General features: G+C 47.3%; 2 protein-coding genes across 2 annotated transcripts; both read left to right on the top strand.

Annotated features, from left to right (window-relative positions):
- Window positions 1-537: 537 nt before the first annotated feature.
- Window positions 538-13893, top strand: WDR5 (WD repeat domain 5). The gene is made up of 14 exons (XM_084299359.1): window positions 538-626; window positions 2693-2883; window positions 3718-3826; window positions 5154-5227; window positions 6165-6254; window positions 6923-7012; window positions 7389-7472; window positions 8587-8642; window positions 8748-8794; window positions 9591-9666; window positions 10370-10403; window positions 10915-10989; window positions 11737-11824; window positions 12816-13893. The coding sequence occupies exons 2-14, from the start codon at window positions 2803-2805 to the stop codon at window positions 12914-12916; spliced, it is 1005 nt and encodes a 334-aa protein (XP_084155485.1). The 5' UTR covers window positions 538-626; window positions 2693-2802; the 3' UTR covers window positions 12917-13893.
- A 4164-nt stretch (window positions 13894-18057) lies between these two features.
- Window positions 18058-19741, top strand: LOC311217330 (uncharacterized protein; the record flags this gene model as incomplete). Its single annotated transcript, XM_084299307.1, has 3 exons — window positions 18058-18133; window positions 19337-19477; window positions 19566-19741. The coding sequence occupies 3 exons, from the start codon at window positions 18058-18060 to the stop codon at window positions 19739-19741; spliced, it is 393 nt and encodes a 130-aa protein (XP_084155433.1).
- Window positions 19742-20459: the final 718 nt, after the last annotated feature.

The following is a 20459-nucleotide window of genomic DNA, read 5'->3' as shown; positions in this document are numbered from 1 at the left end:
TATTTTTTCCTTTCCCAGCTGCCACTCGGATTTTTGGAGCCCGAGGACCTTCCTGGGCCAGCCAGCGACGCGTGGCTCTTCCTTTTCCCTCTATTTTTTTGGGGCCAAAACCGGGCTGCGCAGCCCCAGCTGCACAAAACAAACCCGCTCACGTGTGCCTGAGTGCGCTACCGAGCCTTAACGGGCTAAAATGAGGTGTTTTTCACAACAGGGGGGCCTCACACAGCGCTCCCACCCCACCCTCACTGGGGGGGGTGAGCGCTGAATTCCTCCCCCCCTTAGGGAAGGCGGCGCCTGTCCCTTTAAGGCGCTCCCCGCCCCTTTTTGGCCCTCGGGCCCCTCCGTAGCGCTCCCGGGAGAGAGCGGCATTGTGCAGCCTTTGGCCCGCACCGCGCATGCGCCCTCCCGCCTTCCCCCGCCTGGCGGCCCCGGAGCCGCCGCCGCTGCCGCCGCCGCCGCCGCCGCGTCCCCCCCTCCCCCCCCCCCTCCTCCCTCCTCCCCTCCCCACCCCCTTCCCCTCCCCTCCCCTCCGCCGCGGCCGCGCCCCCGCCTCTGAGCCCAGGAGGAGGAGGAGGAGGCGGCGGCGGCCCCCGGCCCCCAGCCCCCGGCTCCTTCCCCAGCCCCCGGTAAGTCACGGGGGCGGGGGGGGGGTGGGGGTGGGCCCGGTTCCCGGCTCCCCTCAGCGCCCGGCCGGGCCCCCTCAGGCAGCGCGCGCGCGGCGCCCCCCCCCCCCACTCCCCCTCCCCGCGCCCCCCTCTCCCGCCTTCTCCACACGGCGCGCGCTGGGGGCGGTGCGCGCGCGTGCATGCCTTGCAGCCGTGCATGCCGTGCAGCCGCGCGCGCGTTTGCAGCCGTGCATGCCTTGCAGCCGTGCATGCCTTGCAGCCGTGCATGCCTTGCACGCGCGCGTGCTCGCCGCACGTGCGTGCTGCTTGCATGCGCGCCTGGTTGCAGCGCCCGGCGCTTTGCATGTGGGCGTGTGCTCGCATGCAGCGGTGCATGCTTGTTGCGCTGCGTGGTTGTGTCTGTGTGCTTGCACCCCTGAGTGGCTTGTATGGGGGTGTGTGCTTGCAGTGGTGCATGCCGGCATGTGTGTGCTTGCAGCAGTGCTTGCGTATGGCCGTGCGTTTGTAGGTGCTTGCGTGTGCTTGCAGCCATGCCTGTGTGTTTGCATGTGTGTGCTTGCAGGCATGCATGTGTATTTGCATGCATGTGCTTGCAGCCATGCCTGTGTGTTTGCATGTGTGCACTTGCAGGCATGCATGCACGCGTGCTTGCATGCATGCGTGTACTCCGAGCCATACAATGCCTGTTTGCATGTGCTTGCAGCCATGCATGCTTGCAGCTGTGTGTGCTTGCATGTGTATGTGTACTTGGAGCCATACCATGCTCTTGGATATGTCTGCAGCCATATCTGCTTGCATGTATGTGTGTACACGCCTCCATGTGCATGCCTCTGTGTGTGCACGCCTGCATGTGTGTGTTCTTGCGCTTTTGCATGCCTCTGGGTGGCTCCTCATGCCCCCCAAAAGTTTGGGCTCTCCCACAGAACTTCCCCTGGGTATAAAGGGGAACAGCGAGGCGAGGGCAGGTGGGTGGGGAAGGAGTGTTGTTGCCCACTGCTGGTCACCCCGCTGGAAGCCCTCGCACTGGGCAGCGGGTGCTGCTGAGGTGCTCTGTTTAGTGCAAGATGCTGTGGTGCAGGGTGAAGCCCTCCCCGGGATGGAGCTGCGTGCTGGCAGCAGGATGTGTGCTCGCTCAAGTTCCCAGATTAGTTCCAGATGAAAAGAATGTGATCTGCATTAGAAAACTTAAATCACTGGTGGCAACAATACGAAGTTTATCCACACTGCGGAGAGTGCTTATTAAAGCAAGCAGGCAACTGGTAGCACTTTGCCCTGCACCCTCCCGTCCCCTCCCAAGAATGAGTTGCTTAAAATACCAGTAGTTGCTGGAAGAGCAAACGATTTGGCTCTCAAATCTGCTGCCACCAGCAAAAAGAATGGTAGTTGTGGTGGGATGTTGCAAATGTAGTTTAAAGACAAATCCTTATGGTAAAAAGTAGCTGGAGATTGTTCCCTCTGCAGCATCGGCCCCGATTACAGAGCACTGGCACTGTGCTTTATCAGGTTGTGTTACAGAAAGTGAGTCTGCTGAGACTAACACAAGGCTGGCTTTCAGTCAGGTGAAACGCTCAGACAAAGGTATGATGTGATGCTCACACCATTTAGGGGAGAAATATGAGACTGAAATACTTGAATTAGGAGATGAAAGGATCCTGGTAGGATTTTAAGCTTTGGAAACGGCTTTTATATAAACCATTGTATTTGCTGTGCTATGCAAGTACTTCTTCTTACAAGTATTTTGGGGAATACGATATGAAATGTCCCACTGCACCTAAGAGCTATTCTGCTTTATTTCTAATGGTTTGTGTTTGGAACAGAGCAGAGTGAAAAATGCTGTCCAAGAAGTAATAAAAGGCCATGAGTTGGACTCTTGTTCTTGCACGTTAATAGACCTGAAGGCATAAAATACTGCTACGTTGCTGAAAAGATATACATATCTGTACAAAAGATTATAGATAAGTTTTTCACGCTGTTTTCTGGAGATCTGCAGTTAGGCTGACCTCATTCTTTTAGCTGCTGACGATCTTTCTTTGACAGCTATTGAGAATATTTTGTTTTTCTTCCAGGTTTTCATTACCAGTGCAGTTCTGCTCTCTGTGGCAAGGGCTGCCTTTTGAAGCAGCACATTCATTCTCCCCTTCAAGCACCGTAAGTCTCATTTGCCAGCTTCAGAACCATGGCAACAGAAGAAAAGAAGCCAGATGCAGAATCCACCAAAACACAATCTACTCCTTCCTCCTCAACCAATCAGAGCAAGGTGTGTGTGGGGCTGAACAATGTCTGTGTAAATGCACATGGCAACTACCTGCACGTTCGCCAGGCAAACCAGAATTAGAGGGTTGAATCAAATGTAGATTAAGAACTTCTCAAGATGTCTGCTTCTGCTGCTGTCTGGGGATGAAAACGTGCTGAGGATAAGCACGTTTGTGGGTAAAGCAGGTGGATAAAAACAGCGTCTTTTGTAGTGCTGGATTTGTTTGTTTAAGTTCTTGCTAAGGAAATACTTCTTGTTGCTTTGAGCATTAAAAGCTCAGGTGGTTTGTATTTTTGGAAGGCCTAGAGATGGCTGTAGAACTGGTGAATTTGTGGTCTTAGTTGCAAAATGGGAAAGCAGGCATTAGTCAGGTTCTTTGAAGCCTGCAGGTGCTGAAAGAAGATGTTGCTGTCTAACCATGAAGCCTTCACAAATGGTGAAATAGTGGAAAAAAGTGGGATTTTGGGGGAGTTGGCCTGTGGTTTGATTTGCAACAAAGAACAGAACTACAAATGTTTAATAGCACTACACAGATCAGTACCGAGAGTTTTATTTTAATCTGCCAAGCATTTTGTGCTTGGACCATTGGTTTCTTCTCATCTGTTTGTTCCTGGCTTGGATGGAATTGTTATCGAGGATGAGTTGGTGTTGCACGTGGGCAGTAAGGCACCACAGACTCCTGACAGCATGTTGCTTTTTTTTGAATTTGGAGAGGGAAAAGAATGTAAACAGTAGAATCTGTGTTATGGTGAATACTCATGCAGTCCATTACTGTGTGCTGACTGTGAAACTCTCCTGGGAGTTTATTAAGCTCATCCATTCATATTTTTCTTTCAGCCCGCGCCAGTAAAACCAAATTATGCTCTAAAGTTCACGTTAGCAGGACACACAAAGGCAGTCTCGTCGGTGAAGTTCAGTCCTAACGGAGAGTGGCTAGCCAGTTCCTGTAAGTATTGCTCTCTTATTATCTTGTTGAAAACGTGCATGTTTGGGCCTTGGAGAACTACTTGTCTTTACCGTTACCCTCATCAAATGGAAGAGGGCTGTAGTGTCATTGTTCTTCCTAAAAGGAACAGTCCCAGAGCTGACAATCTCTGGGATGATTTACTTCTTGGCTTTTAAGTTCTGTTACTTTGAATGTTGGATCGTGTAGGTGTTGCCAGATCAGAGTCCTCTCCTGTTCAGCTTTCTTTTCTGAGCAAGTGGGCAAAAGCAAGCACAGGATTCTTTCCCCTGTGCCTTTCTGTATTGCTCAAGTTCCAGCTTAAGCTTTTGATTTGAGCTTTGTGTGCAGTACCTGCAGGCAAAAGTGTAGTTCTGGCAGCTGAGGGAGATAGCTTTGCACTACCAGACTGGATTGTAGCGTGGTATGAAGGACTGGCCATGTGTTTCTGTCCGCTGTGCCTGTGGTGTTTAGTGAGTCAGAGCCTTTGATTATCCCCGTGAAATGTGCAGAAGATGTTGTTATATATAGTGTTTCACTACTTGCTCTCTTAGGTGGTAGATCAAGTTCTCTCCCTGACAGCTTTGGTATTTCTTTTAATTTTTTTGGTGGTTAATGCTGCTTGACAGCTTTTCCTTTGAAAATGTGTTTACATAAACCCTCGGTGAGGATCCATATATATGGAAAGGGCAATTAAAAAGAACAATGTTGAATATGATGCTGAGGGCCAGTCAAACAACTTCCAGACATGGGAATGACTTAGGTCTTTGGCTTAACTGCAGATTGCCTTTATAAGGCCAGTACACCGTATATAAATCCTTCCTGTGTTCAAGTATCCTTATGAAAGACCCTTTCCCCCACCCCAAGGTTTTCCAACCTCTACCTCTGGCAAATATCAACCTTTTTCTCTGGCCTGTTTTGCGAGCTAAAATAGATAATATGTTTGGGTTTTTGCAGACGTTAATTCAGTCCAGGTAGTGATGTCACTTTTGTTCTTTCTGGACAAAAGCTTTTCAGCATTCCTCGTGGAACAGTACTACTTCTACCACTGGCAATCTGAAACAAAAGTAGAAACCCAAGTTGTCATCAGAGAGACTGAAGTGGCTGGAGACTCTGTGCATTCCAGGCAGTTTATGTAATCTCAGCTGCTGCAGCGTGGCGTGTACGAAACCATTCTTCACCAGTTACATACGACCTTATCCACTAGCGTCTGCCTGGGGAGGGAAAGCTACTCGCTGTATGCAGAGATGTAGTTAATTTCTTGCCGTCTAGAAAGGACAGATGTATCTGTCGGTGCTGTTAGTCTCTTAACTGGTACATTCTTTTCCAGCTGCTGACAAGCTCATTAAAATTTGGGGAGCGTACGACGGCAAGTTTGAAAAAACAATATCTGGTCATAAACTGGTAAGTATGAGGAGATCTCTGTGCACTTGAGTATGAATTTACTTGTAAGGAATTTACTTTGCTTTGTTTTTCACGTCCAGAGTTTTCCATTTGTGATTCGTTTGACTTGTGTAGAGGGCTTGCTCTTTAGTCTCATTTTGTACGTCTTTGTTTATACAGTCCTGTGCAATACCCTGGGACTGGAATTGCTGAGGTGATGCCAGGTCAAGCTGGAAATACATTGCAGAGTGATAATGAAGAACCTGCTTACACACTGCCTAGCCGTTTTCTTGAGTCCCTCCATTTTGGGAACACTGACCTCCTACAAGGGGCAACGTATTCTTGGGTGAAAATCCCTGTAAACTGTAACGCTATGTCCTGTTCCTTCTTTCCTTTGTATCTGGAGCAGAATGGCTTGCCTTTTAAGGAGATTGAATTTTCTTGTGGCTTTGCCTACATAAACACAACACTTACTCATTCTCCAAAGTTCTAAAGAAAACACAAATTCCCAAACCCTCCAGTTTTGTTTCCCAAAGTTTCTTACGTGCTGAAGTTTCAGAAGCAAAGATGAAGATTCACCAAAAGAAAAGCCAGTAGAATCTTGTTGTTCTCCAGCCTTAGGGACTCAGACCAGAAAGAGCAAACCATTTGTCATCATGAGAAACCACTTATTCAGATTAGTTTGTGTAGCATACTGTTTATGAATTCCAAGAAAGGGTGTTGGTGGCCACACTAAGTGCCATGTGAACAAGCTGTTGATGTTTTTGGAGTGTATGGCTCAGTCTAAAATGAGCAAGTGTCAAAGGAGCTGCATCCCAGGCAGATCAATGAATTCCCAGCTCCCAGTGCTGACTTTTCTTTCAAGCTTCAGCTGTGAATATAATATGCAGCCTGTGTTTTCCATTTGCATGTGTCAGTGAGCAAACAGAGCTAAGAGGATTGTTTTCCTTTGTTTTAGGGTATCTCCGATGTTGCTTGGTCATCAGATTCCAACCTTCTTGTCTCTGCCTCTGATGACAAAACTCTCAAAATATGGGATGTAAGCTCGGTAAGGACAAGCTGTTATTTACCTACCTTCTCCTGCAGCGTTGCCATTGTAAATCAGGCTCTTCTGAGAGATGAGCTTGATGTGCTATGATGAGAGGAGATAGAGTTTTAAGCACTGGTCCTGTTTAGGTAATAGCTCCAACTTTCCTGCTTAAAATGGGCAGCTGGCTGAATGGGCTGTGAGGATGAGTGAGTTGTGCCGCGTGCTTTTGGAAAGAGGGGATGCTCACGGGTACTATGAGGAGTCTGGTTATCTTCTGAGAGTGCTAAAGTCTTATGATGGCAATGCAGTTGCAGGCTTTGTTTCTGAAAGCAGCCTCTCAGATTGAACTTTTCTGTAACTTCTCATCATAGGCTCACTTCTCTTTGCTTCTTTCCCCCTTTCTTTTCTGCAGTTACGTTGAAAACTGGGTAAATTGGTTTAATTTTGATTGGATATGTTAAAGTGCTTGGTTTTCTCTCGTTGCCCAGAGGGTTTGAAATTTGGCTGCATTCACTGAAAAAAGTCTTTTCTATTGTTTTCTTGTAGCTGGTCCTCTGCCCATCTAAGTCTGGGGTTAGAGATGGTTTCTTTGTGCTGCATGGTTATTAACCTTCATGCAGCTTATCTGAATGCATGTATGGCTGTAGAGGATGCTAAATATTTAACACTCCTAAATCTTATTTCAGGGTAAGTGCTTAAAGACGCTGAAGGGGCACAGTAACTACGTTTTCTGCTGCAACTTCAATCCTCAGTCAAACCTCATCGTTTCTGGCTCAGTAAGTGATTTCTTTTCCTTAGTGCGCAGCAATTGTTGCACACCCCTTGTTTCAATTTTGTCTTCCCCCACAAATGCAACTTGTAATTGGGTGAGCTGTGCAGTGTTCTGGCTGTCCTTATTTAGGGACTCGGTTGAGCCGTTAGCCCATCTTCAACATGCAGTTTTCCTTGCATGTAGAGGAAGAGTTGAAGGGAACTGCGCTCCCTGTTTGTTATTGCTACCCTGTGTAGTGGTTGTTGTTTCCTGGCCTTTCTAATGAGGCTACAGTGCAACTGGAGGACGAAGTGTGTCTAGACTTGCATCAAGTTATAACATCGTGTATGCCACAAATAGGTGTATCATTAAACCACCTTGTGCATTTCTTCAATCTTCAGTTTGACGAAAGCGTGAGGATATGGGATGTGAAAACAGGGAAGTGCCTCAAGACGTTGCCTGCTCATTCTGACCCAGTTTCAGCTGTAAGTCCTTTCTGATGAACAAACATGCTAATGTGCTTTGTTTAGGGCAGCTCCTCTCCTACCTCTGTTGGTAGAGGGGTGGGATTGTGCTCTCATTCTTATTATGAACCCCTCATACAGTGCAGTGGATGGGCTGCAGATGGTTTGCAGGTGGTCATTGCTCAATGAGAACAAAATGAGGAGTGTTCTGTGATTCTGTGTGATTCTGTTACGTGTGAGGCTTACATGGTTCTCTGTCTTGGGTGTTAATGTGGGGAGCAGTGAATAGTGGAGTGCTGGCCGTGCCTGAGCCTGGCAATCTGATGCTGGGGTGCTGACTGGTTGTCACTTGAGGGTTGGAGGACAGCCTGGAACTGCTGTGTGTCTGCTTGCTTCTTTCAAACTAGTGCTATGGTTCAGACCAGGGCAGTTCCATAGTACGCTCCATTTCCAACCTTGTTAATTTAAATAGTTTAAAGTAACGTGGAATACACCAATATCTAATAAAATGAAGGAAAACAAGAAGGTATTTAACTCTTAATGTCGTTGAAATGAAGGAAAGACTAAAAGAATGTTGAGCCTCTGATGTGTTATAACATGGCTGTTGGAATGCGATTGGTACAATTGTTCTGCCTTGGCTGGATTTCACACTTGAAAATGTACATTAACAATAATTATTCTTTTAAATAGTAGTATTTTGAGGTATAGCTGAATGGAATAAATTTACCTCAAAACATATTTGGTTACATAAGAGGTTAAGTTCCATGTCCTTAAAATGTTAAGGTGCTACCCCAGGTTGGACGCTACTATTATTTGAGCAGCTAATGCTGTGTTCATGTTAAGGTGCTGCTCTTAGCTTCTGAGGAAACGTATATTCCAGTTCCTGATACTAGAATAAACAGCTGTAGTTAACTCCTGTTTCCATTTATGCCAGGCAAACTGGGGGTGGTGGGGATCTTGTTTTGATTGTGTTACCCATCTAAATTCGTAGATGGCTTTGATATCGTACTGACTCTCTGCTTCTATCCATACGACTTAAACTGTTAGTGTAGGAAGATGAATACTTTTACTGAGGCTTAAAAACATTGATTTCTACAAATATAAGTTTTTTTTTCCCCCTTCTATAATATTACAGGTGCATTTTAATCGTGATGGATCCCTGATAGTGTCAAGTAGCTATGATGGACTCTGGTAAGTTTTTTTGGTCTGCTGCAGCCTTTAAAACTGTTGCATACTTAGAAAAAAAAATATAATTAAATCTTATGTTGGTAGTAATGAGTCTCGTGTTTTTCATAGTCGAATCTGGGATACGGCATCAGGGCAGTGCTTGAAAACACTGATTGGTAAGTAGAAGGCTTCTCGTTTGTGCTCCATTCTTTGCTGTTTAGCTGCAATACAGCTATTCTGCATCATTGCTGTGAACAGTGACTTCCTTAACCTCTATTTTTCAGTCTTCCTACCATTCCATTAGCACACTGTTGTCCTCCTAGCTATTACAATAAAAGGAACTATCATGTCTATGGAAACTTGCTTAAGCTTGGAGTGTTCTGTAGTATAGATGCAGGATAAATGAGTTTTTCAAAGCTTTCTACCGTTCAGTTTGTTGCTGTGCAGCAGTTCAAAACTGTAACAAAACTGTTTGTGCTGTTGGATGCGATGGAAACAGTCCATGACTGCATGAGCTGCCTGCTTTTACTGGTGATGGTTGTTAGCATGAGGCATCTCGTGAACAAAGATAATAAAAGAAAGTTACCTGTTGGACATATGTTCCCTAGTCTTTCATATTCTTATAAAACATTACATAGACAAGTTACATGGCACTGCAAATTAGCACCATATACTCTTAATGTAATGGTTTTTAAAAGGTATAAATATACTTTTGCTTTGATAAGTGCTGATTCAAAGAAGGAAAGTTCAGTTACAAAGGGTTATTTAAAAAGTGAGCAAAACATCATTTTCTTGAAGTACTGAAAACGATCACTTTCTTATATCTGTATTTCTTGGAGTACCAAGGGATAACAAAACGGAAAGCTTGTTTCAGTGAGACAACTAACAACAGATTATTGTCGAAAGAAATTCTTTGCCAATGGAGCAATGCAACCGTGTGCTGGTTAACAATCACTTTTATTTTCACTGTAGATGATGATAACCCTCCAGTGTCTTTTGTGAAATTCTCCCCAAATGGCAAATACATACTAGCTGCAACTTTGGACAAGTAGGTATTTAAAAAAAAAAAAAATCCACAAGCTTTGAAGTGTCCATGAATATCAGATAAAACTTTATTTTGCTGTTGTTTACCTGTCACAATAATGACATTACACAACTTCATACATACTATAAAACTTTGAAAATCTGGGAGGTGTTGTATGTTGCTAATGTCATAGGTAGAGCTTCTGTTTTTAAAGCCTTGGCACTGCTTAGTGTCTGCAAGACCTGTCCATTCCTTCTAGTGTACCTTTCAAAACCACAGCATTCTCTTGCATTAATCATACGATTCTCTTGTAACATCAAGAGACAAAATCTAGCCTATAAAAGGGTGCAATATGAAATCAACTCTTTGTGTAAGACATAAGAGCAGTGGAGGTGTGCTTACTGTATTAATGATTCACCTGGAGAACTTCCATGCAGTGTCTAAGAAAGGATTAGTTGATCTGTCATCTCCATTCACAGACAGTAATGATGCTGTTGCTTTCGTGAGACCTACCCTTCCTGTGTTGGGTGGATGGTAGCCTGTCTGTCTGAGCATCTGTGCATAGAATATCACAACCATAGCCTGCCTTTTTCAGCTAGTCAATGAAAATCCAGGCTAAAGTGCCCCATGTAGACTAAGTTCTGTTACGGAGAAACTTTCTGCTACTAGGAAATCGTCTGGTGAAAAAAACTGCAAGAACTAATATTTGTTTTTCTGTGTTTTGTAGCACTCTTAAACTTTGGGACTACAGCAAAGGAAAGGTAAGTCCTTTGTCTTGTTATGACTGTCTTGTTATGTAGACTAAGCTAAATTTATTGGAGAATCTGGATTTCATTTGCTTTTTAACCTCTCTTAACATTTTATGAATATTATAAGAAAAGGTGTTAGTAACCCTTTATCAAGGAGGACTAAAGATGCCTTTGAAAAAAAATTGTTTATCCTGCTGTATAGGCCCAAGACACTGAATATATATAATTTTATATATATATATATATATACACACACACACACATATATTATATATCTCTTTTAGGTACTAAATTGTTGTTGCTTTTCTTGGTGGGAAGTGACAAATTTATTTATTTTTCCTGCTGTCCTCAAAATTAGTGTTCTAGGACAGCGATGCCCTATGCATCCTCTAGATAAGCGAGTTGGCAGGGAGGGAAACCCGGGCAGATATATTTATAGCCTGATCAGACAAGAGAGTTTGTCCTTGGCTGTGAGAAAGCTACTTCCCGACAATGCTTACGCCTTTTGGCTCTTCTCTTTCAGTGCCTGAAGACGTACACAGGACACAAAAATGAAAAGTACTGCATATTTGCAAACTTCTCCGTTACTGGTGGAAAGGTTAGTGTTTATTTGAACTATTTTTATTTTTTACTCATGTGCAGTTTTTACTGGTTTTCTCCATGGGCATGCAAGGATGATGCAAGTGTCTCATTCTGTAATTTGATTCCAAAACATCTCTATCATCGTGTCGAAAACTGTTTTTTATCTGGAAGAGGAGGAAAAATAGTTTAGTAGAGGCCGTGCCAAATAACTAGCAATGGTAAAATTTTGTAGAAGCAGCAGTAGTTTGGGGATGGAAACCTCCCTTAGCAGATCCTGGTTCATGGATGCCATAGGGCAGTGGGAGAAGGAGCTGTCCTGGGAAGCTCCATTTACCTCCCTGAGTACCTGTGGTGTCTGTGTCCTTGGGTGGTCCTGCTGCCTCGTGGCCAGGCTCCTTCTGCTGCAGCAGGAGAGGACGTTCCCAAGTGGGGAGCAGTGGGTATGTCTTGGTTAGTGGCACAGCAGGCAGCCGTCCAAGGATACGATGGTGTGCTCCGGTTGAGATGGCGGAGCACATCAGCAGAGGTAAAATCCTAAGAAGGACCTCGGCATCTTTTGGTCATTTAGTTTTCCTCCTCTGGCATACAGAGGATGTAACAAAACTTTCTGCTGCCTGTATGCACTGAATAGAGGCTGAGACAGAACAAATCACATCAAATAGTTGTGTAAGTTCCTTATAATAATGATAAAGTATTTACTGAGTACTAGTTGTTAGATATAGATGATGAGGAAGATTAAAATAACTTTTCTCTGCCCCTCCAGTGGATTGTGTCCGGTTCAGAAGACAACCTGGTTTATATTTGGAACCTTCAGACAAAAGAGATTGTACAGAAATTACAAGGGCACACAGGTAAGGAAGAGGATTTTGTTTTTATTGATAGAATATCCTTCATGTCAGGTTGTAAATAGGGCTTAGCTTCAGCATTTTCTCACTGATGTTTAGTTTTGGCTGTCAGACCCATAGATTCTTGACTAGCTGAAGCTTAATTGAACCATAGGTGTCCACAACTTCTCATGAACGCTTTTTAATGGTTGTTGCAAATGTGTACTTTTTCACTGCAAAAATTTTGACTTCAGCTTGAAAAGATGTCTCCCTGAGTTCAGAGCTGGTCAAGATATTTAGGCAACTCAAAATTGTAATGAGTTTGACTTGCTGTGAACACCTAAAGCTGTAACTCTTGGAAGGATAAGAACTAATACGGTCCTGCCGTTTGTGTGTTTGTACACCTATTTCTTGAAGGTGAGGTTTAGCATGTCTTGAGAAGTCAGCTGATAGGTACTTCAGTCTGAATCCCAAAAGAGACTGTTCCCACTGCACTTACTAGAAGGAATCGTGCTGTGAAATGTAAGCATGCTTATTCCTTTGCCCGACCATCGATTTAGACTGTACCTTGGGGCAGTGGCAGCAAGCTTTTGTTTTTCAGATTAGGGCAAGACTGAAGACTAAGTGGTGTATCTAGCTGGCAGTACCGTACCTGCAAGGAAAGGTACCGAGCAGGGTCTTTATTAGCTGTGTCCTGTTGTAATTGCCAAGAACTTTGCCATGAGATAGGCAAGAACTAGAATCTAGAGATTCTTTCATTTTGTAACCTGACAAACACTTCCTGACTACTGCTCTCAAGTTGAGCCCACCTATGGGATGCTTTTTTTGCTAGCAAATATTTCTTCTCCCATATATGGAGTGAATGTTGGATAACTGTTCTTAATTACAAGGAAATAGTAACTGGTCTATGCTGTTTTAAGATGTAGCAACAATACATGTTACTTTCCAGAAGTGTGCTATGAGCCTGATTTCATTGCTGTAAATAATGATGTTTGTATTTCTCTTTTTTTTTACATAGATGTTGTAATCTCAACAGCTTGTCACCCAACAGAAAACATCATTGCATCAGCAGCACTAGAAAACGACAAAACAATTAAACTGTGGAAGAGTGACTGTTAAACGTTCCAGTAACACTTTAGAGACTGTCAGGAAAAATTGTTTTTAAAAAAATATTAAAAAACCACATGAGAATAATAAATCCAGTTTGGCAGGAAACCTGAAGAATATTTGATAAAGTGGTTTCTGTTAGTCTTGGCCCAAAGAAAACGTCTTAGCTCTTTGCTAGAACCGGGCAACGTGGTGGAAAAAAAAAAAAAGATGCAGTGTCTCCTTTTCTTGCCTAATCTTTGGCAGACAAATGGATCATTCTGACATCGTTAGAAGTGTCAGCTTGTATTGGACACCCCAAAGATGCTTTACTTTCTGGTGGCATTACTTCTAGGCACTGTTGCTGCTTAAGGAAGAGCTGCCAGTCTGCTTTCTAACAGTAAGTTAAGTCACGAGCCTAGAGATGCGTGGATTTTTTTTTTTAAATGTCTAACTTTTTTATTTTTTCAGAATGTAGATTCTAGTCTTGAAAGTTTCTGTATTGTTTTAACTAGGAGTACTGCATCTTTAAAGGTGCTTCATTTTAAACACTCAGCTCAAACTTTGTGACCAAATGAAACCATGCAGTTCCAGATTTCCCCCTCCCCTTCCTGCCCCACTGACTTTGACTGCTGTGGTGACGATCTCCTCTTACCTTCTGTATAGTTGCTTACCTCTTGTTAAGTGTGTTTCATAGATGCTGTTCTAGAGCAGTTACAAATCTTCTGTTAATCATTAAAATTAATTCTGCTTGTAGTTACTCTGAGCATATTTTTTTCTTCTTCTGGATAAAAGCGAGCTCACGGAACACTGTAAAGTTATTTCAATGTAAAAAGAAACCCAGACTTTTGTATTTTGAAAATCCATCGTATGAAGCTGTATTGATGATGGCATGACTCTGTATCTCTTTCAGCATTGGTATTTCTTTCCCCTTTTGTCATACCCACGTGGTATTTACACATCCAAACAAATTCCATATGCCATAATAAAAAGGTGGGATTTTATGTGTATGCTTGTGGTAAGAGTGTACTAATGTGAAGTGTCTGTATCCAAAGCAGCCTCCCTTAAAAACTGGTTTTAGAGGAAGTATTTCTGTAGAAGCCCTGCTGAGTGAGTAGGGGAGAAGGAGAAAGGAGAAGAAACAGCCATGCTTACATCTGCCCTGATGAAAGAGGAGCATTTGTTGAAAGAAAGCAAGAGGATTGAACTGAAGGTGTCCTCCCCTGAGGCAACATTCGTACAAACCCTCAGAGGGCCCTTTAGCTAAGGGGAAAGGAATTCTGCGGCCCTCTTGGTGCGGAGTGGGCAGGGCAGGCTGCACGATGATACAGCTTTTGCCGGTTAACTGTGCTTATGCACAAGGTTTACTTTGCCTCAAGGATCAAGGGGTTTTCATATATTTATTTTGCTATCAGCCGTGTGCTTCATAATAACTGAAAACTGTAGTACAAACCTCTCCTGTAGTGGCTCTGGGATGTTTTGCCTCTCCCCTTAGAGAAGACAGCTGCAAGCCATGAGGTATAGTTTTGTTTTTAACATACGGTTCATGCCGAGTTTGAGCACCACCAGCTATTAATAATCCCATCCTTTGAGGCTTTTCATTACCCACAGGGAGGGCTGCTGTGGCTCTGGACTTAGAGAGCTTCACTGCTGAAATAGTCCCATTTCTTTAAATAACTTCATTAAGCTTTTCAGCCTTTTTTACAGTCCAGAAGAACTTTAGAAGTGCGAGATGTGGCCGTGCTTCTTCACCAGCACGGAGCAGTTGCTGTATTACACCTGGAGGCATTTCCCTGTGGATTCAGCACTGCGTGGCATAGCAGATTGAGTATAGCTGTGTTTGGGGGGGCTTCGCTTGCCCTCCTGTCCTGCAGCACTCCCTGCATCTTGCTGCTGCTGCTCTCTTTACCCTGGCTGAGGTTGTGTTTCTGTACCCCACGGGGAGCAGCGGTGCTGGCATCAGCTCTGCCTCAACATTGCTGGCACGCTGATGGTCTGGGCGTCCAGGTTATAGCAAAATTCCTTGCACTTGGTGTTAAAGCAAAGCTCCTGGAGGCTGCAGTGCATCAACCGCTGCAGCAGGAAGGCACAGCACTGCCCTGTGCTCTGCGGGGCTGGGGGAAAAGATGATGGGGGGAGAAGGAGAGTGCAGGGGAAGCTCTGCCCGTGCTCCTCGAGAAAAAAAAATAAGTCGGAAAACATGGTTAGATGCCACGAAGTAGGTGGCAGTGCCTTAACCGTATGCGTGTTGTACAGGCCACTAGGGCCTCTTCCATCCTTATCAAGGGGAGTGCTAACCTTCTCTCCTTTCATACAACACGACACCCAGCTCCACGTCGCGGCTATTTAAACCTCCGCTGTACACCCCACCTCAACAACAAGGCGAGGAAAACTTTTTTGTTTCTTTCTTCCTCTTACGGATTTCTCTTCTTAATCCTCATGAGCAAAATTAATTTCTGAGCCCGTATGTGTTTTTAGAGCCCCGAAAACCCCGAAAAAACGCCGCATACCGGCTCTTTTCCCAGCCTACTTAATATATTCATCGCCTCCAACCAATCAGAGAGCAGACACGGAGCCTCTCCGCCTGCCCCCTGCCGGCAGCCCGGCTTCCGCGGCGCTAATGGCGGCGGGGAGGCTCCGGAGACCGCGGGTTCGAATCCCGTCTGGGGCTGTGCACCAAGCGGCCCCAACCCGGCTTTTGGGAAGGGCGAAAGGGGGCGAGGGTTGGGGTGCAGGGCCCGGGGCTGTGCCCAGCGCTGCTGCTCGGCCCCACCGCCGCCCTAACAGCCCTACAGCAGGACGTGCCGGCAAACCCCCTTAATCTGCGCGGGGTTGAGCCGTCCTGCTGGGCATCACAACGGTTTAAGCGAGAACATGAATGTTCCGGGGGATTTGCCCATCAAATCTTTCTCAGGCCGGGGAGGATGGCCGCTTCCTAACCCATTCCCGGTGCCTGACAAATCTCTGAATTGCAGCAGAGCCAAGGGCACGCAGAAAGAACCGTACACTGCTTCCAGATGCAGAAGAAGGCTATAAGAGGAGGCTTTTGTTTTATGTTTTCTGTTTTTTGTTTTGTTTTGTTTTGTTTTTGGTTTTGGTTTTTTTGTTTTGTTTTGTTTTGTTTTTTTTGTTTTATGTTTTTTGCTTTATTCCCGTAGAAGTCTTTGCCTCCTGCATCCCAAAGGAACAGAAAAACAAACGAGTGAATCTGGCTAACCCAGCCTCAGCACCACCACCACCAGCTGAGGTTACCAGCCTGGCTTCTTCCTCCGAGCCCTCCAACGACCCCGTTCCCTGCCTGGGGACCAGCCGCGGATCCCCATCGTCCTGTTTCCCCCACCACAACACAGGACACGCTCCCCACCCGTTGCAACGCCACGTGCTGGCCCTCAGCCCCTCTGGCTCCGGCTCAGTGCCCTGCAAGGACTGTGTCGGAGCCACCAGCTTTGCTGGATGAGGCCGCAGAGCCAGGTGCTGTGCCTGGGGCTGTGCACGGCCCCAAACCCACCAGCTGCACGGGGCTGCTGCATCGCTTCAGCATCACTTCAGCATCGCTTCATCAGAGCCTGGGCTGCTCCTTGCACGCGAGCAGCCTCCCCTGCCAGACACCGATGAGTTTATTAAGGGATTAAAAGTTAGCCTCCCCTCCTTATTGAATGCTCTGATTTATGCGAGCGGTTAAATCAATCCCATTTCCTGCGTTTTATCCCTTCTCCCCTAGGCTTTCAGGCTTGTGCTGTGTGAGACATTTGCTATAATCACATTGTTTTGAGGCAAGCGAGACACCGTGGGTGGTTTAAGTGATTTGAATAAATGAGCCGCGTTACTCAGGCACTTCTCCCAGGTGCTAATTGCCCCTCCTGAGCTGTGGGTGCCCATACCTGAACAAGTCAGTGCTGCCTCCCTGTGAAATATTAATGAGCGTGCTGGCTAACAAAGATGCTGTAGAGATGGGGTCCAAGCACCTGGCTGGCTGGGGGCTTTTTTTGGCAGCAGAGGTGCCCCCATGGGGCTGGGGTCCTGCCACCAGCCTGGGCTGGGCTGCCCCAGGCAGGGATTTCCAGGTGCTAGCAGGAGGTTGCTGGATGCACTGCATAAGCAGCTTATTTTGTCATTTTAATTTTTTAATCTCATACATTCAGTTGTGCTCTCTTATTAGTAAGCATTAGCTCTCTAAGTCCCATTAGCTCTGCTCAGAGCCGGGGTTTTGCTCGTGGGGGAGCCAGCGGAGGTCTGGGGGACTGATCCTGCATCCAGTGACGTCCGTGAGGCCCCACGTGGCTGTGAGGCTGATCCTGGCCCTGTAGGGCCATCAGGGCTCTGTGTGATCCTCTGCTGCACCCACAGACCCTACCCCAACCCCGAGCAGCCCTGGTGATGCTCCCCCCACCAGAGCTGATGCAAGCCCAGCCTTGGCCCCATTTGGCTCCTCGCTGCCCTAATGAGGAAACGATTTTCTTGTGTGCAAATGCATAGGGTACATCCAGACCCACCTCTGCCTCCATCAGGTTTTCCCTTTAACCCCAACAGCCACCCCCAGGACTGTACTTTACTACAGAATCCCGAGCCTTGGGTTTAAAATTAGTTGACGGCTTCTCTTTAATAAAAATATTCCTTCCCTCTTTAAATAGCACAATATGTCACACAAAGCCAGTGGGTCTGCTTGTGAAGATGAGGCAGCTCAGAAAGGAGAAAGAGAGAGAGAAAAAAAAAAGTAAAAACACATCTCCCCAAACCCCTTCTGCCTAATCCAACTGAATTAGAGGATTTTGAAGTGGATTTAAAACTAAATCTTGATTAGGGAGAATTTCTCTCCAAGAGCTGCTGCACGGCAGTATTAATGGGAAGCGATCGTGGACAGAGGAAATAGGACAGAAATAACCGAGGGTAGCACATACGCACTCACGTCTGTGCATGAACTGAAAGAATCAGAGAATTTCTCGGGAGGAAAAGGGAGAAATTAAGCATCGACAGAACAAGACTCAGCGCCACGGGGCCAGCTCTGCTACGCCAACCGCATCTCCCTGCCTCCATTCGGCGGAAGGCTTTGTAGGAGAAAATCCAGGAGAAAAGTGAGGCCGGGGAAAGCAGGGAGGAGAGGCAGTCTGTGCCCGCTCCCCACCAGCTGGGGTTCATCCTCTGAGCCCCGGGGGGGCTGTGGGGCTGACCCCCCCATGCTCTCGAGACACATGCCTGGAGGTGCCCAGGGGATCCTCTCGCTGCTGACCGTGGTGTTCGTCCTCCCGGAGGGTAAGTGCTGATGTCCTCAGGGTGCGGGGTGTCCCCTGTGAGCTGTGGTCCTTCACATCCTCCCCAGCCCCGGGTTGCTAAAGTGTAATTTGTTCTCAGGATGAATTTGGGGGTATTCCTGCCCCAAGCGGTGTAGCTGCGTGTTGCCTTGTTGGCAGTTTTAGGAAAAATGGTCACATTTTGTATTAAATGAGGGCATGTGGGTAAGAAGTGTGGGCCAGGAGCCAGGATCCTTGGGGGCTCCCCTTCCTCAGTGACCTCCTTGCTGGGCCCAGGGGTGCATGGATGCTCGCACAGCGCCCCAAAAGGGGTTTGGGAGCAAACGAACAAGGGACAGGGAAGGGCTCCAGGTCATAATTAAGAGGCAGGGGGAAGGCAACAGCCAGAGGAAGCCTGCAGCGTGATTTCTGTTGCTGCGGTTAATAAATGTGTCTCAGGTACTGTGTTTGCCTTAAGCCCTGTGAATGATGTAGCTGAATATCCTCTGAATGCCTTTTATTTTGCTTTAAAGAACTTGAAAAATGACTTAATTCCCACTCTGCTTTGGGGGGAGCCGTTCTCAGACACAGCCACTGACCCTGCAGGGAAGGACTGAGCCGTCACCAGTGCAAGCAGGGCTCTGGGGGGGACAAAGCACTGCCAGTGCTGTGAGCTCACGGACATTTGCTCCCAGCCACTGTGACTCTTTCTCTTCTGATTCTGGGTCATTTTACCTCCCTTGTAGATCCTGTGTTAAAAGCAGGGAGAAAACCAAACCAAAAATTAAATGATCCCTCCAGTGTGAGCGACTCTGGCACTGGCACGGTTGAAACTGGAGGATTTTGGAGAAACAGGCAAAAGCTGTTTCCGAGAGCGGCCGAGCCCAGGCTCGGTGGTGTCTGTGGTTTGGAGGTTTCACTTACTCTTTACAAACCTTGTTTCAAAGCTGCCTTGTTCCTGTGATTTGATCCCAGCTCAAATCTCCAGCTAATCTTTGATTTCGCACTGACCTCTAGCGGGAGCTGGTTCTGCGTTTTGGGGCCCAGTGGGTGAACAAGCGGCGGGCAGATTTGGTTTCTGACTCAGTGCTGAACGCAACCTGGCGAGGCAACGAGTGCTGCAAATCCTTCCGTGGAGAACAGCTAGGAAGGAGTTGAAGCATTTTCCCCTGGAAAAAAAATAAATAAATAACAACCAGCTGTGTTTTCATATGCTCTCCTTTAGCATCCGGGCTCCAGTGTTACGGCTGCAACATCATCGTTGGCACCAAGTACGTGGACATGGGGTGCTCGAACCCCGAGGTGATCACCTGCTCCCACTCCCACCAGGGCTTCAAACACCGGTTTTGCATTAAGACAGAGAGCGGTGAGTTCTGCCTGCCTGCCTGCCCAAAGCAAACCCCGAAGCCTCGCAGCCTCTGTCCCTGATGCCCCGCGCTCTGCTTGCTTTGCAGTGGTCCTGGGCAGCCTGCTGACCAGCGGCTGTGCCACCTCTCGTCACTGCCAGCAGCAGGAGCTGCCGGGGGTCCGCATCCACTGCTGCGACACCGATCTCTGCAACGGCTCCCCCCGGCTCACCGGCGGCCGCCTGCTGCTTCCCTGCCTCCTGGCAGCCCTGCTCCTCTCCTGAACCCCCCCCAAGGGGTCTGGGATGGGGGTCTCTGAGCTTCAGAGGGGGGATGTGCGCCCATCCCTGCTCCTGCACAGCGCCCTCCTCGCCCCTCTCCTCAATAAAAGCCGATGAATGTTTTGCCCTGGAGAGAATGTTTGCCCCGGAGATGGGGCTGCTTCTTGGGAGGGAGGTGGGCAGGGGGTGTTGGGGTTGGGACCCCCCTTGCAGCCCCAGCACAAGGACATGGAGCTGTTGGAGGGGATCCCGAGGAGGCCGGGGGGATGCAGAGGGGCTGGAGCCCCTCTGCTGTGGAGGGAGGCTGGGGGTGTGGAGAAGAGGATGCTCCGGGGGGGGCTTATAGCAGCCTGGCTGTCCCTAAAAGGGGCTGCAGGACAGCTGGGGAGGGTCTCTGTGTCAGTGATAGGACAAGGGGGAACGGCTTTAAGCTAAAAGAAGGGAGATTTAGGTCAGATATGAGGAAGAAATTCACTACGAGGGAGGTCAGGCCCAGGCTGCCCCGAGGAGCCATCGTGACTCCATCCCTGCTGCCCCAACCCTGGCAGTGCCCAGGACCGGGCTGGGGGGGCTTTGGGCAGCCTGGGCTGGGGGCAGGGGTCGTGCCCAAGGCAGGGGGGGCTCTGAGGGCCCCCCCAGGCCGAAGCAGGCCTCGGCTCTGCGGCTCCATCACACCCCACCAGGGGGCACCCGGGGGCCGCTAGCCGGGGTTTTTTTTTGG

Source organism: Netta rufina (genome assembly GCF_964035555.1).
Source record: "Netta rufina genome assembly, chromosome: 20".
NCBI classification, from domain to species: domain Eukaryota; kingdom Metazoa; phylum Chordata; class Aves; order Anseriformes; family Anatidae; genus Netta; species Netta rufina.
This window is presented reverse-complemented; position numbering and strand designations above follow the sequence as displayed.